This window comes from Haemorhous mexicanus, chromosome 3, assembly GCF_027477595.1.
Source record: "Haemorhous mexicanus isolate bHaeMex1 chromosome 3, bHaeMex1.pri, whole genome shotgun sequence".
NCBI lineage: Eukaryota > Metazoa > Chordata > Aves > Passeriformes > Fringillidae > Haemorhous > Haemorhous mexicanus.
Window position 1 is genome coordinate 69855072 of NC_082343.1, and position 13107 is coordinate 69868178.

General features: G+C 49.0%; 1 protein-coding gene across 1 annotated transcript; it reads right to left on the minus strand.

Moving 5' to 3' along the window:
* Positions 1-1391: 1391 nt before the first annotated feature.
* MARCKS (myristoylated alanine rich protein kinase C substrate) lies at positions 1392-5014 on the minus strand. The gene is made up of 2 exons (XM_059842257.1): positions 4534-5014; positions 1392-3435 (listed from the first exon to the last, which is right to left on the minus strand). The coding sequence occupies exons 1-2, from the start codon at positions 4630-4632 to the stop codon at positions 2683-2685; spliced, it is 852 nt and encodes a 283-aa protein (XP_059698240.1). The 5' UTR covers positions 4633-5014; the 3' UTR covers positions 1392-2682.
* Positions 5015-13107: the final 8093 nt, after the last annotated feature.

Below are 13107 nucleotides of genomic sequence, written 5' to 3' on the forward strand. Positions count from 1 at the left end.
TTTACTAGCAATTATTTTCTTCATATGTACATAGACAGATTGACCAAAAAAAAAAAAAAAAAGAAAAAAGAAAAAAAAAAAGAAGAAATTCAGACTTCTCTTTAAGAATCCTTGGATTCAAATATATATATTTATTAAAAAGAGACATTGACTCTATGGCCAAGACATTATGCGTCTCAGAACAGGTTTTTACAGCCATGTTATAAAAACCCCTTAGCAAAGCAGTTATGCACTAGACTTCAAACACATGTACTCCAAGAATGACACTGGTGTGGAGGATCTTGTTTTACATCCATTTATTTTTGTCCCTCAGCAATTATAGCATCGTTTCAATACATTTCTAAAGTTATAGAGAAATACCAGGGCAACTAGAGTACATACAAGCCAAAGTTAAAATGGTAGACAGCTGAATTAAAAAAAAAAAAACAAAACAAAAAAAACCCCAAACAAAACAAAAAGAAGTATGCATTCAGCAGGAAATCTACTATACTTCATTCAGTTTAGGCTTTGTTCTTTAGGGAACAAGGTGCTAACGTGCCATTTTCTCATAAAATGAATCATAATTGCTTCCAAAGAGTTTCTGCTGAAAATGGTGGAAGCAAATAAGTGTAACACTAAACTTTCTCCAATAAACTTTGAAGCAACACTTTCTTGAATCAATTTCCACCCTCCAAACACCACTGCTGCTTTTCTTACATGAACTCACTGTTTTATTAAGGCATAATTGCCCTGAGCAATATGCTGGAAATTAGCCAAAAAGCCTAACAATTAAAGGCAAGCACCAAGTAATTTTTTTTTTTAATTGACAAATTTTGAAATCTGCTTTGAAACTCACCTGTACTTGGGAGTAGCACTTGAGAAAAAAAATATTGCTTTTAATTACTTTAAGTAGGATGGCAGTGTTAGTTTCCCCCTTCTCCTTCCAGGCCAAAGTTTTCAAGACAATCATCCAGGTACCAAAGCAGGACCAGCACACCAACACCAAAGTGGGACATCTGTTCAAGAGCTTAATTTTTAAGCAACTCAGCATAAAAATTTCAGTGCCCCACCTTAAGCAATTAAAATGAAATCTTATTTTCCTCAAGAGGCAAGATCCTCATACACAGGATACCTCTGGTCTTAAAAGCAAGATGGAGCCTGGACAGGAGAATCATACACTACATGCTCAGACTGCCTTCCAATCTTCTTTTTAAAGCCAGAAAAGCCTACAAATTACCTGGTGCACTGCACGCTTTCTCTGTAAAATGCACAGTATTACAGAGTCCAAGATCCAGGAAGGTACTTTTCAAAGCTAGTGCTAACAGCATACATGACTGTCTCTGTACAAATTTAGGCAATGCTGGCTAGTCCCTTTAAGCTACCAGAGTATCCATAAAAGAAAGACAACCAAATTATACATTTTATTCACATTTATTTTTCGCTTTTAGTGTGCTCACAGAAAATTAGAACACCTTAAGCAGGAGTTTAATAGCAATTTTTGTAAGCAAAGTTACATTCCATCTCTAAGTCAAATTGGTCAAAGCTTCTCCAGTATTTACAAAAACATGATAGACAAGATGCTACACAAAAAAAAAAAAAAAAAAAACCATTGCATCTGAAGAGTTTTCCTTTATTTTCAAAGACAACTGGAAAAGAAAGCATTGTCTGCTGTAATCAAAAACATACCACAGTATAAACAGTAACCATTCCACTTATCACAGCTTGGTTGAGTTTAAAATTTGTGTTTAAAAGGTCCAAGATGACTGCAGTTTTACAAAAATGGGCAGGGTGGAAAGAGTTGCAAACTTCATGTGCTTCTGGATATCAAGATTTGTTTTTTTTATACAATAGTCACAGTTAAAAACACCCTGCTGGTAATACATAATTACACTTTATTAAGGTCATAAACCAGCAATAAACAATAAAGCCTATACAACTTGTATTTCTACTTAATCACTGACTGATACAGCTAACATGAGATAAGTGAAAAGTTCCTATGGTTTAAATGAATTTCTAAGACTATGATCTCTTTATCTGGGTATTGATTTTTATTTTTTTTTTCCTTTTTCCTTTCCTTCTTAATCAAGACTTGTAGTGTTGTAAACCTTATAGAACATCTGCCTCACAAAATACATCGTAATAACTTTCTTTTAAAAAAAAGACTAACCCCTTACATCATTTCTGGCGGGGCGCGCTCCCGGCAAGGGCTGCGCGCCCCGGGTTCCCCACTGCGGCCCCTGTCACTTCATTTGATATCCCTTATTGACCCACCCATCTCCTTCATATATGGGCATGTCCATAGACCGATCGGCAAAAGTTTTATAATATGAAGAGAATTGCAAAGTATGAAATTAAAAAATAAACGAACAAAATTTAAAAAAGCAAAAAAAAAAACAACGGAAAAAAAAAACCGAACCAACCAAAACAAAACATTAATACTGATGAAAAAAAAAACCCAAGAAAACCAAAATATAAAGGATGGGAGAGGAAGGCGGAGGGGAGCCCCCCTCCGCCAGTTGGAATGGCGGCAACATATAACGATTTGAGATGGGAGCTGCGGGGGGAGAGAAAAAAAAGAAACGAGACATCTTTTAAATCAATCCCTGGTTGTAGACAAGTTCTCCGAGACCAGTACCTGGCACCACTCCAAAAACAAACAGGGGGGAAGAAAAGTCCGTCGGCGAGGGGCGGCGGCGGCGCTTACTACTCCGCCGACTCGGCGGCGGGTCCCTCCGGACTGCTCTCGGCGGGGGGCTCCTGCCGCGCCGGCTCCTCCGCGGGGGCCGCCTCCTGCTCGCCGCTGCCCGCCTCATTCGTGGCGGCGCCGGCGCCCGCCGCCTCCTCCGCCTTCCCCTCCGCTGCCTGCTGAGGCGGCTGCTGCTCCTCGGCCGCAGCCGATGCCGGGGCCTCTTCTCCCGCCGCCTTCTCGGGGGCGGCCTCGTCCGATTTGGCCTCCTGCGAGTCCCCCGCCTCCTCCTTCGCCGCCTCGGCGCTGCCGGCCGCGCACGCCTCCTCGGCGGCCGCCTTGCCCTCCTCGCTGCCCGCCGCCTCGGGGGCCGCCGCCTCCTCCTTCCCGCCCTCCGCGGCCGCGGCGGCGGCGCCGCCCTCGCCTTCGGCCCCCTCGCCGGCCTCCTTCTTGTTCTTCTTGAAGGAGAAGCCGCTGAGCTTAAAGGACTTCTTGAAGGAAAAGCGCTTCTTTTTTTTTTTCGGGGTCTCGCTGCTGGACGAGGGGGTCGCGCCCTCCTCAGTCTTGGGGGAGGATTCGCCCTCCGCCGGGGAGGCCGGCTCGGTGCTCTCCGCCTCTCCCGCCTCCTTCTCGGAGGCGGGCTCCGACGAGGCCGCCTCCTCTTTGCCCGTCTCCTCGGCGGGCGCGCTGCCGTTCGCCTGCACCTCCTCCTTGCCCGCCTCCGCCGCCGCGGGGGAGGCGTCGCCGTTCACCTTCAAGTGGCCGTTCTCCTGCAAGACAAGAACCAGCGTTACCGGCGGTGCCCGGGGGGGTCGCGGGGCGCCGCCGCCGCCCTCCCCGCCCGCCGGCCTCGCCTCGCCGCTTCCCGCGGTTCGAAGCCCCGCGCTCTCGCCGGGCCGGCCGCCCCCACCGGCGGGCCGAGCGCGCGGCGGCCGCCAGAGGGCGCCCCGGCTCCACGCAGCGGCCGCCGCGCCGCTCTCCCCCGCCCTCGGCGCGCCCCGTCCAAGCCGCGGCGGCGGCGCGGGGCGGGGATGGCGAACAAAGCTCGCCCGGCCCGGCCCCGGCCCCCCGCCCGCCGCGGCCCCTCTGCGCCCGGGCGGTGCGGCGAAGCGCCCCCCGCCTCCCCCTCCCCACTCACGCCGCATTTGCATCTTTCGGGCGCCCGGAGCGCGGGTGGCTGCCCGGGGCGGCAGCTGCGGGGGCGGCGGGGGGTGGCTGCCCGCAACGCCGCCGCCGCTGCGCGGGGCAGCGGTGGCACGGCCAGCCCGGCTCACGCGTGGGGAGGGGGCGCGGGTGGGTGACAGAAAGCCGTGCCCCGCGGCTGGCGACCCCCCGGCGGGGCTGCCGTGGACGGGGCGGGCGGGCAGCCCCCGGCCCGCGCTCCCGCCCGAGGGGGCTGCCCGCGGAGCCTCCTGCCCGGGGGCTCCGGGCCCCGCTACTACACGGCCGTCTGGCTGTGCCACGAGAGGCGTTCCGCGCGAGGCACCGAGTGTCTTCGGGAGGCTAAGCGGGCAGAAAAGCCAAGCTTTGTAAGATCCTTCCGTTTACGAGCCATTGGGACACTCCACCATAATACACGAGGGATTTAAAAGAAAGAAAGAAAGAACCGTGCCCCTTCCCCCCCGCCCCCCACGCAGGAAAGATAAAGGAAGGAATCATTCAAAGCCGAGCCCGTTTAACCAAAACAAAGAAATTATTCCTTTGCCTCGAGTTGCAAAGATAAAAGGATCGACCGTATTCTCTATTGAATGTGCCACTGGGGCATCAAAGGAAGAAGAATTAGACAGGATGCGAAAGAGAGTCCGTCGAAGTTGGCTTAAAAAAAGGAGTAGATTTAATATTTTAAAAAATTTCTTTTCGTTTTTTACCTGTCCATTCGCCTTGGATGGAGATGCAGCCACTGCTTCCCCAGGTTTCTCGGCGGAGGCTTCGCCCTTTGCAGCGGTCTTGGAGAACTGGGCACCCATGCTGTCTTATTCAACAAAGAAACTCAACAGATCCAAAAGGAGGGGAAACAAAGAGCGTTGGGTTGGTATAAATACTGGGCGACCAGCAGCAGCAGCAACACACACACACACCAGAGGGGAAAAAAAAAGAGAAGAGAGAACAGAACCGATTATAATGCACTCCTTTTAAAAAATTTAAAGTTGAAGAGATCAAAAAGCAGCAGCACAGGAGGGAGGGGAAAAAAAGGGAGGAAAAAGTCGAGCAAAAAAAAAAAAAAAGGAGCCCAAGTTTAGTAAAAAAGAAGTAATAAAAAATCCCAGATTTGTAGCCGTACTGTAGACAAGGAGAAAATGGAGAAATCTCCCTGGTTGCTAATAAGATGCGGAGTCCAACGCCCAAGTGCACAGATGAATGGGCTTCCCGAGCGGTGACGGCAGCGCTCCGCCCGGCGCCGGCCAATCGCGGCCGCCGTGCACAAAGGGGGGCGGGGCCCGCCCGCCCGGCGAACAATGGAGCCGCGATGGCAGCGGTTTGAAATCGGCCCCCGGCCGATAATGAATGTGCCGCTCCGCTCCGCCGCGGCGCGGGCGGGCGCGCAGGGCCCCGCGCCGGGCCGCCAACAAAACACCCCGAGCGAGGGAGAGCGAGAGAGAGAGAGAGAGAGAGAGAGCGGGGCGGGTGGGCAGGCAGGCAGGCAGGGACAATGGTGCGAGGGGCGTGCGGGTGAGTGCGAGTGCGAGTGTGAGTGAGAGCGAGAGCGTCCCGGCCCCGCCGCACGCCCCCGCCCGCTGCCGCCGTGAGAGAGCAACAGATAGTGTGTGCGAGCCCCGGGCGGGGGAGAGCGAGGGAAGGAGGGGATTTGCTGCTTGCTTTTTTTTTTTTCCCCCTTTGTTTTTTTTTTTTTTCCCTTTTCTTTTCTTCCCCGGGTTTAATTGGTCGCGATTGTTAAATCGCCCCCAATTTGGAAGGTATTTGAACCACGTAGATCGTGTTTCGCCGAACGAGATCACGAGTCGAAATTAGTAGGTCTGTAGGCCAGATGTTGCAAACGCTAAAGCAGCGGCAGCAGGAGCCGCTGCCGGAGCAGAAACGGACCCCTCCCCCATAGCGATATTGGCTTGGAATAAAATATTTTATGATTAGCCTACGGCTCTAATTAAATTCTGCTGTCTGATTATTCCTGATTTGTGTTTTTAAAGTATTTTCTGAGGCGGTGACCCACTTCACGATTACATTTCCATGCACTCAAGTAGTGGGCGAAGCGACATTATCAGGGAAACATTCACGCTTTCCCCAACCTCAGCCCCGAGTGTGTATTTACGTTAAATTTAAACCCTGGAATAAGATGTAACCCGAAACCAAGGCATCCGAATTAAGGGTGATCTGGAACGCTTATCAGCGCTGTGGTGGGCGAAATATCACGGACCCGAGTGATTTCCTTTCTCGGGGGAGGGGGCGGCCAGTGCGGGGAGCCGGCCGGCTCCCTCCCTCCGTGCTGCGATGCGGGGAAGGCTGGCCTAGACGCCCTCCCCCCTCCCCGGCACCCCCATCCCCTTTTAAGGAGCAGAAACGAGCGTCAGAAAGATCGTTTCCCATAGTCGGGTAATCTCCTCCGAACGCCTCTTGTTTATAAACAAGGATGTTAAAATGATTCCGATAATGAAGGGCTGCGGAGCGGGGAGACTCGACTCAGCCGCCCACCTCCCTCTCCCCGTGGATTGCCGGGGCTGGCGGGATCGGTGGGCTTCGTGCGGACGCCGAGAGCCGCCTCTCGGTAACCCCGGCGAGGGCAGCCGGTTGCTTTCAACCGCTCGAGGGGATTACTTCGTTTCTTGGGGGGGGGCAAAAAGGGGCATTTGGCTGGTGTTTTTTTGCGAGGAGGATGAAACCTCTCCCTCCCTCCCTCCCGCCGCATTTCACGCACAGCCCCGCCGCAGCCGCTGCCGCCGCTCCCTTTGTCTCGGCCGCCGCCGCCCGCCCCGCCGAGCACGGCGCAGCAGCGTCCCGCTCCCCCGGGGGCAGCCCCCACGCCCACCCGTGCGCCCCGCGCAGGCAACACCCGCAGCCCCCGGGGCCGGCGCGGGGGGCGGCCGCCGGCAGGGCGGGGGTGCCGGGGGTGCCGCCGCCGCCGCCGCGTCCAGAGGCTCCCTCGGCGGGGCCGCGCCGCCGGGCGGTTCCCTTGGCGACGGCGGGGGGCGGCGGGGCCTCCATGGTAGGATCGGGAGCGGAGCGGGGCGGGAGCGGCTCTGCCCACCCCGGCGTCACCTGCGGCCGCCGGCCCCGCCGCTGCGGGGCTGGGCTGGGCTGGGCTCGGTGGGGCCGGGGTCGTGGCCGGGGGCGCCGCGGCGGCAGCTCCGGGGGCCGCGGTGGCGGGAGCCGCTCCCCGGAGATCTGCCGGCTGCCGCCTCTCCCGGGCGTGCTGGTGGAGTGGTGTGCGGCAGCGGGCACCGGCGGCTGAAGGGACGGAGCGAGCTGCGGAGGGCTCACCTTATGGCGTGACGGCACCGCAACCGTGGGGCACGGCCAGCCGGACTGCTTCCTTCTTCGGGATCCTCCCCCGCTTCTCAGCTGCACGCGTTGTGTTTTGCCTGCTCCTTTTAATCTGGATATTAAGGAAGTCGTGATTTTGTTGGTGGTGGTTTGGGTTTTTATCTTTTTAGACTGGTTTATGTAACAGATCACCTAAGAAGACCTGCTGGAAGACCATGACAGGACTTCGCAGTCAGTATCAAAAGCCACCTGTCCATCCTGAGCGGGTATATGCAATTTCACCGGCACGGGCATATGCATTCCTACTTTCCACCGTAGCTATGTCTGAATTTCAGAGTAGCGTCACTGGAAAATTTCACGTGGTGACTTGGAGTTTAGATGGTGTGTTTTGCATTATGCTTTTGATATGTTTTTCAACCATTTCAATGTTTTACAACTTGAAAAGAAAAAGAGAAAGTAAAAAAAGCTAAGCCTTGACTGATCTTACTCTAGGTACTTGGTTCCACAAGTTTTTCTGTAGAGCCTCTGGACAAGCAGGAAATCTGGGATATATGTATGGTCCGTCTGTCAGTCCCAGTGCAATTAAAACCTGGACAGCTATCTCTAACCCAAACCCTTGACCGCAGGGTGCAAATACAAGATTTAACCCCTCGAATGACCTCTTGAGCCCATCAGCTACCGGGCTGCTTCTTGTCACACCACAGCTTTATGCACCAAGCAAAGAAATACGCTGGAGGGGAGATTCCTCTTTCTTAAACTTGTACTTTACTCAAGTTCCTGGTCTTTTAATCACCTTCCAAGAGGCAGGGAGAGGGAAAAGAGAGAGACAAAAAAACAGACAGACAGAAAGACCTCCTTAGTTTTTTGCAACAGGACTAATCAGTTACGAAGATGAGAATAACAATTTTCTGCTGTGCCTTCCACATAAAAAGTTGTCACAGAATTTCTGTGGCAGGAGCAAGGATGCACCAGTGTAAAGTTGCTTGTGTATAAGGTGTTGGAGATTTAGTGTCTGAAAAAAGTGGTACTGTTGTCAAGTGTATTTGCACAGAATAGAATATTCTTAGTTGGAATTTGTGTTGAGGCTTTTACCACAATAGCTGTGTCAGCAAAAAAACAAAACATATTCCCACCTGTGTCATGTGTAGTTATATTTCTAAGAACATGACAACCACAACTGAGAGACAGCTCTGTGGAGCCTCCAGATGAATAAGAGATGAGACTGGGGAGCTGTTCTCAGGGGCAGGGGGTGGTGGGAGGGCAGGGGCAACAGGATTTGCCTCCCCTTGCTTCTCCAAAGGTTTAAGGGCTCTGTCACTGCAGATTTCTATTAGTGAGTTGCACCCTCTAGGTGAAGTTGTCTTTTTGCAGTACTTCCAAAAGGTGACTCTTATCAGCACATTTTTCCTGAGGTATTTTTATCCTCAACCTTTTGGGAAGGTGGAAGACTGAGGTGTAGAATGATAAAATGCTTTGTACAGGGCTGCCCAGCAAATCAGCCTTGCAGCTGACTGTGTTACTGACTCTTGGCTGTGACTTCATGATCATTAATAATAAATCTGTGCCTCGCAGCCACAACTTTGGGCATAAACACAAACCTTCCTGTCAAGCTAGCCAGGTATAAGCATGGTGTGTAGTGCTTATGTCAACTTTGCACTAACATTCTGTGGGGAGGCTGAGAAAAAAGCTTATAGCTTTTGGCCCAAGAGCAGCTGAGGCAAAGGTGCTTCTGAAAAGTATTTGGCCACAACTAGAATGAAAGCTGAATGTGGTGCCACACTCTGGGTTATGTGGCTATGGAAATCCTGACCTTACATCAGGTACTCTGAAGCTGCAATTTACCATCCTATGAAAGCATGGCTTCTGACTCCTGCAGCTATTGCCAAACCTCCCAACTCACTTGTAGCCAGCTCTTTTTCTTTTCCCAATACTGCCCAAGACATTCATTTTATCCATTCCTGAAATACAGGTGAATGAAATGGTATTTTCATTTGACAGTTGACAGGAAAAGGAGAAAACTGCTCAATAACAGCTCCCTGCTGGTATGGCAGCTTCTTACTGGAGTCCCAGAAAAACCCATCAGTGACACTCACACTCTGCTAAGGTAAAAGCACAATCATGAACATGTTTTAACTCCTGTTAAAATTTGAAACTTTTAAAAACATGTCCTAACTTGCCATGTGTAGTTGGGACACAAATGTATTTTAACTTGTTTGCTGGCAAATGCACTAAAATGCAACACACCCTGTCAACACTGAGAACCTGAAAACACGTTAATTAAAAGTTTTCACTGACACCTTTTTTTTTTTTTTCTTAATGCACCTTTATCCTCGTCCAGACAAGTCTTTAAAGAAAGTGAATCTACAAGCTGTTTTGGGAGCTGGAATCCAGTGTTTACAGAATTCCTGAAACAGTGTGTGCTTTCTAGTGTTCACATTGTGACTCTCCCCTGGGTGACCTGAGCTCTGAGGGGGTGCTGGGAAACCTCCTGGGGTGCACAGAGGCCTTTCCTATGTGCAGAGACAGCAGCAAGCGAATTAAAAAATTATAATCGAATTTTACTCTGAGAGATATTATTCCCTATATTCTCATCTACCACAAGTCCTTCCTTATCTTGTCCTGGTCCTTATATAGAAACAGTGTAAGACAAGCATAGGACAGAAAACATCTTTTTTTCACAGGAACTTTCAAACTGGGACAGCTCTGGTAACAGGGGAACAGGATAATATAAGATAAATAATGTTAAAAGTTTCAAAACTAAATTCAGATATGCAGAATTGTTGCGTCTTTTCCAGTTTGTTAAAAATGGGTATTTCATGATGTCTGAATCTATGCTGAGATTTCCTACTGACACATCACTTCAGTTTCTTCAAGCTTTACTCCAGTTTGGTGAAATGCTATAAAAAGCTTTTAACCTTTATGTCACTCACAACCATTACAAGTCCTTTACTAATATTTGCCAAGCTTTTATTAACTGAATACATTCAACAATGTTTGTTAAATAGGATCCAGACTGTTTGAATGTCCAGTGTGCTGGGAAACTGAAAACTTAACAGAGCTTATATATTTTAAAAGTGTCATACAGCTGGTCTCTATCACAGCTAATAAAAAAATATCTGTCAACCAACTTCATAACTGGCGTCAAGGAATGAGGCTGGTTACTCCTGGGAAGAAAAAAAAATCCCCAAAGTAAAATCAAGAATAAGAAAACCAACAACAAACCCAACCCAGCCCAACCCAATCAAAGATTTCTTAGATGATACAAAAGCAAAAACGCTCTATGTAAATCCCAAGCCCCTCCCTGAAGGGCAATCACAGCAAGTCACAATAACTAACATCAGGGAAGGTGTGAGTATACCACTAAAAGACTGGTCCATGCTATATGCTGATTCTTCTTTAAGGAACACCATTTCAGCAGCAAAGAAAGGGCATCAGGGCTCCATTGCCTTAAGCAGGGTGTGGACAAAAAAAATAGAGATAGTGGAGAGTTGTAAACACTTTACAACCTTCAGTTCTAAGGACAAATACTGCTCCACTGTAATCACAGCTTTACACAGGGCAAGGCAATGCAGCAGTAGTGCTTTACTCCCTTCGTTCCTGTGCTCTGGCCCTACAGTTCCACTCCCTCCATTGTGCGTGCCCTGGCTTTCCTTTGACCTCCTGATAAGCCATTTTGGAGAGTTAAACCAGCAGAAAAATAGTCTTTCTCTCTTCCCCAATACCCTTCCTCCATTCTCCTCCCCCCACAACCCTTCCCCACCCCCCATTATTTTGAGCAGGGAAGGGCAGCTTCCTGCTGGTTTAGGTTCTTGCAACCCTTGGTGTGGCCAGACATGTTGCAGTGATGACAAGCAGGTGATAACCTGATTGAGCATGAAGTTAAGCTGCAATTCCATTGACATTTGCTTCAACAGCCTCACACAATCCCCCTTCTCTGCATCTTGTGCTTGCTTCCAGTTTCCTGATTCTCTCTCAATTCTTCTGGGAAGCGAAAAATGCCTGATGAACAGGTATCTTTCAGAATAGCATTGATAGGTTGTGTCTCATCATGTTTCATTGAAAGACCACGATGTGTGCTTTAATGATGACTACTTTGTGTCATGTGGCTACAGCCAGCCTGGCTTTTATGAATTCCAGCTAGATTTGGAGGGGACAGGAGTTATGCAAGAGTAGAATAATGTAAATTTATGCTGAAAAGTGTCACAGAATGTGAAATGAAACTGATGGACCCAGCTAAACAGAAGTCTGTCTAAAATAGGAAATAGGAAGCATTTGGGCTTGGCTCAGAGATTTGGATTCCTGACATTTAGTTGTTGTGAATTGAAACTGATTTAGGGTTAAATCAAGCAAGGGCTTGGGGTTGTGGAATTAACAGCCTGCACATCAAGTACCTAGGCTCTCTGTAGGGCTCAGGCAATGGGGAGAAAGCCAAGTGCCAAAGTCTGTAATTTGCCCAGCTGGCAGGTAGAGGCTGGTACCCTAAGTCTGGTTTTATGATTCTCACTGCCTGAAAAAATACACTGCAGCCACAAGGTGCAAAAGGATAAGCCAGTGCAAGTTGCTGTTGTTGAGCTGTTGTTTTTGTTGTTACACTCAGCTCATAAAGGCTGTTTGTTTCCGGTAGCTGGAATAAACATTATAGAGTGCATCCCAGTCAGCTTGGCAGAAATGTATGTGACATGTACTGTCTGGCATGCTAGTAGGGCACAGATTTTATACCAGTGGTGATGTAATCCCCAGCTATACAGAAATACATCACAAATAGGAAATACAAAGCATTTGTGCCTGCCTCAGAGACTTGGATTCCTTGTATTTGGTTGTACAGAAGTATATCCCTTTACTTGGAAGCCAGCATTCTGACCTCTTCCCTGCCGTGAGGTGCTTTTGCCCCTTTGAAAGCTTAAGAGGCAGTCCCTTTTCATCCAGGAAGCATGGCTTTAATTCCCACCTAAGAGAATTTGAATCCCTTCATTTACCTCCCTCTGCTTTTCCCATGAAGTTCTAGGATGAGGAAATGTGAGCACAAATGTTTCCATTTTCTCTCGCTGAAGCTCTTCAGCAAAGGAATTAAGAGTTACTCTTTGGCATGGAGAATTACATAGTAATTGCTCCAAAACCTGAGCATGATTCTGCAGTCTAATTACTTTGCAGGCCTGTCTGGGAGTGGGAGACAGCCTGCCTCTGGTCCTTACTCTCCAGAAAGTGTTACTGTTTTCTAGTTTCTAGCAGAGAGCTGGTATGCCCTGGCACTGTCATGTTTCCAGCCAGACATGTCAGCCACACAGCTTAGAGTAAGAGAGATCTGTATATGCTGTATACAGATCCTCCCCTCGCATGTGACAAGATGTCCTTCACATGCAGGTAGGTCAATGTCCGCACAGGCTTCAATTGCTCTGGACATCACACATGCAGAGATCTCCTCTGTGTTTCCCTAGGAAAGGCCTTTGAGCAGGTGCTTCTGAAGTGCTTTGGAGAAAGGACAGCCGAGGTGAGATATGGTCCATTCGTTCGACACCTCTGGGGACACATCTTGCCTCTTGTGTCTCCTGGCATTTTGAAAAGCAGTGGCAGATCATACTTTAAAGCTACTGTTCCTGGGTCCAGTCTGATGAATTCAGCAACTTACCGATGGCTTTAAATTTTCTGCTTGAGTTTAGACAATCAAAATGTATCTGTGTCCTTTTGTAGATTTAGCTCCAGTTTGTAACCCATCAACAGAGAGAGAACTAGCTCTTCATATCAGACTTTCAGATTTTTCATCTTTTTTTTTTTCTTTTTCTCCATTGACACAATGAATGATTTAGACTATTCAGAATAGTGTTCTGATATTACATACCCACCACATATATTTTGGTTTATATTAGGACTAAACACTTTCATATTAGAAAGTGTTTATTCTATGTGTATTTTGTGTTTTAGCACCTTGCTTTTCATTGTAATTGTGTGCAGCTCTCAGAACTAGACTGTAGAAAGATGAAAGAACATCCAAAGGAGAACCTTGAAGA

Bases quoted from the DNA above. Each gene is read 5' to 3' on its own strand.
- MARCKS (XM_059842257.1), bottom strand. From the start codon at position 4,632: ATGGGTGCCCAGTTCTCCAAGACCGCTGCAAAGGGCGAAGCCTCCGCC. The intron at 3,436-4,533 runs GTAAAAAACGAA...CTTGTCTTGCAG, and splicing joins CATCCAAGGCGAATGGACAG to GAGAACGGCCACTTGAAGGT.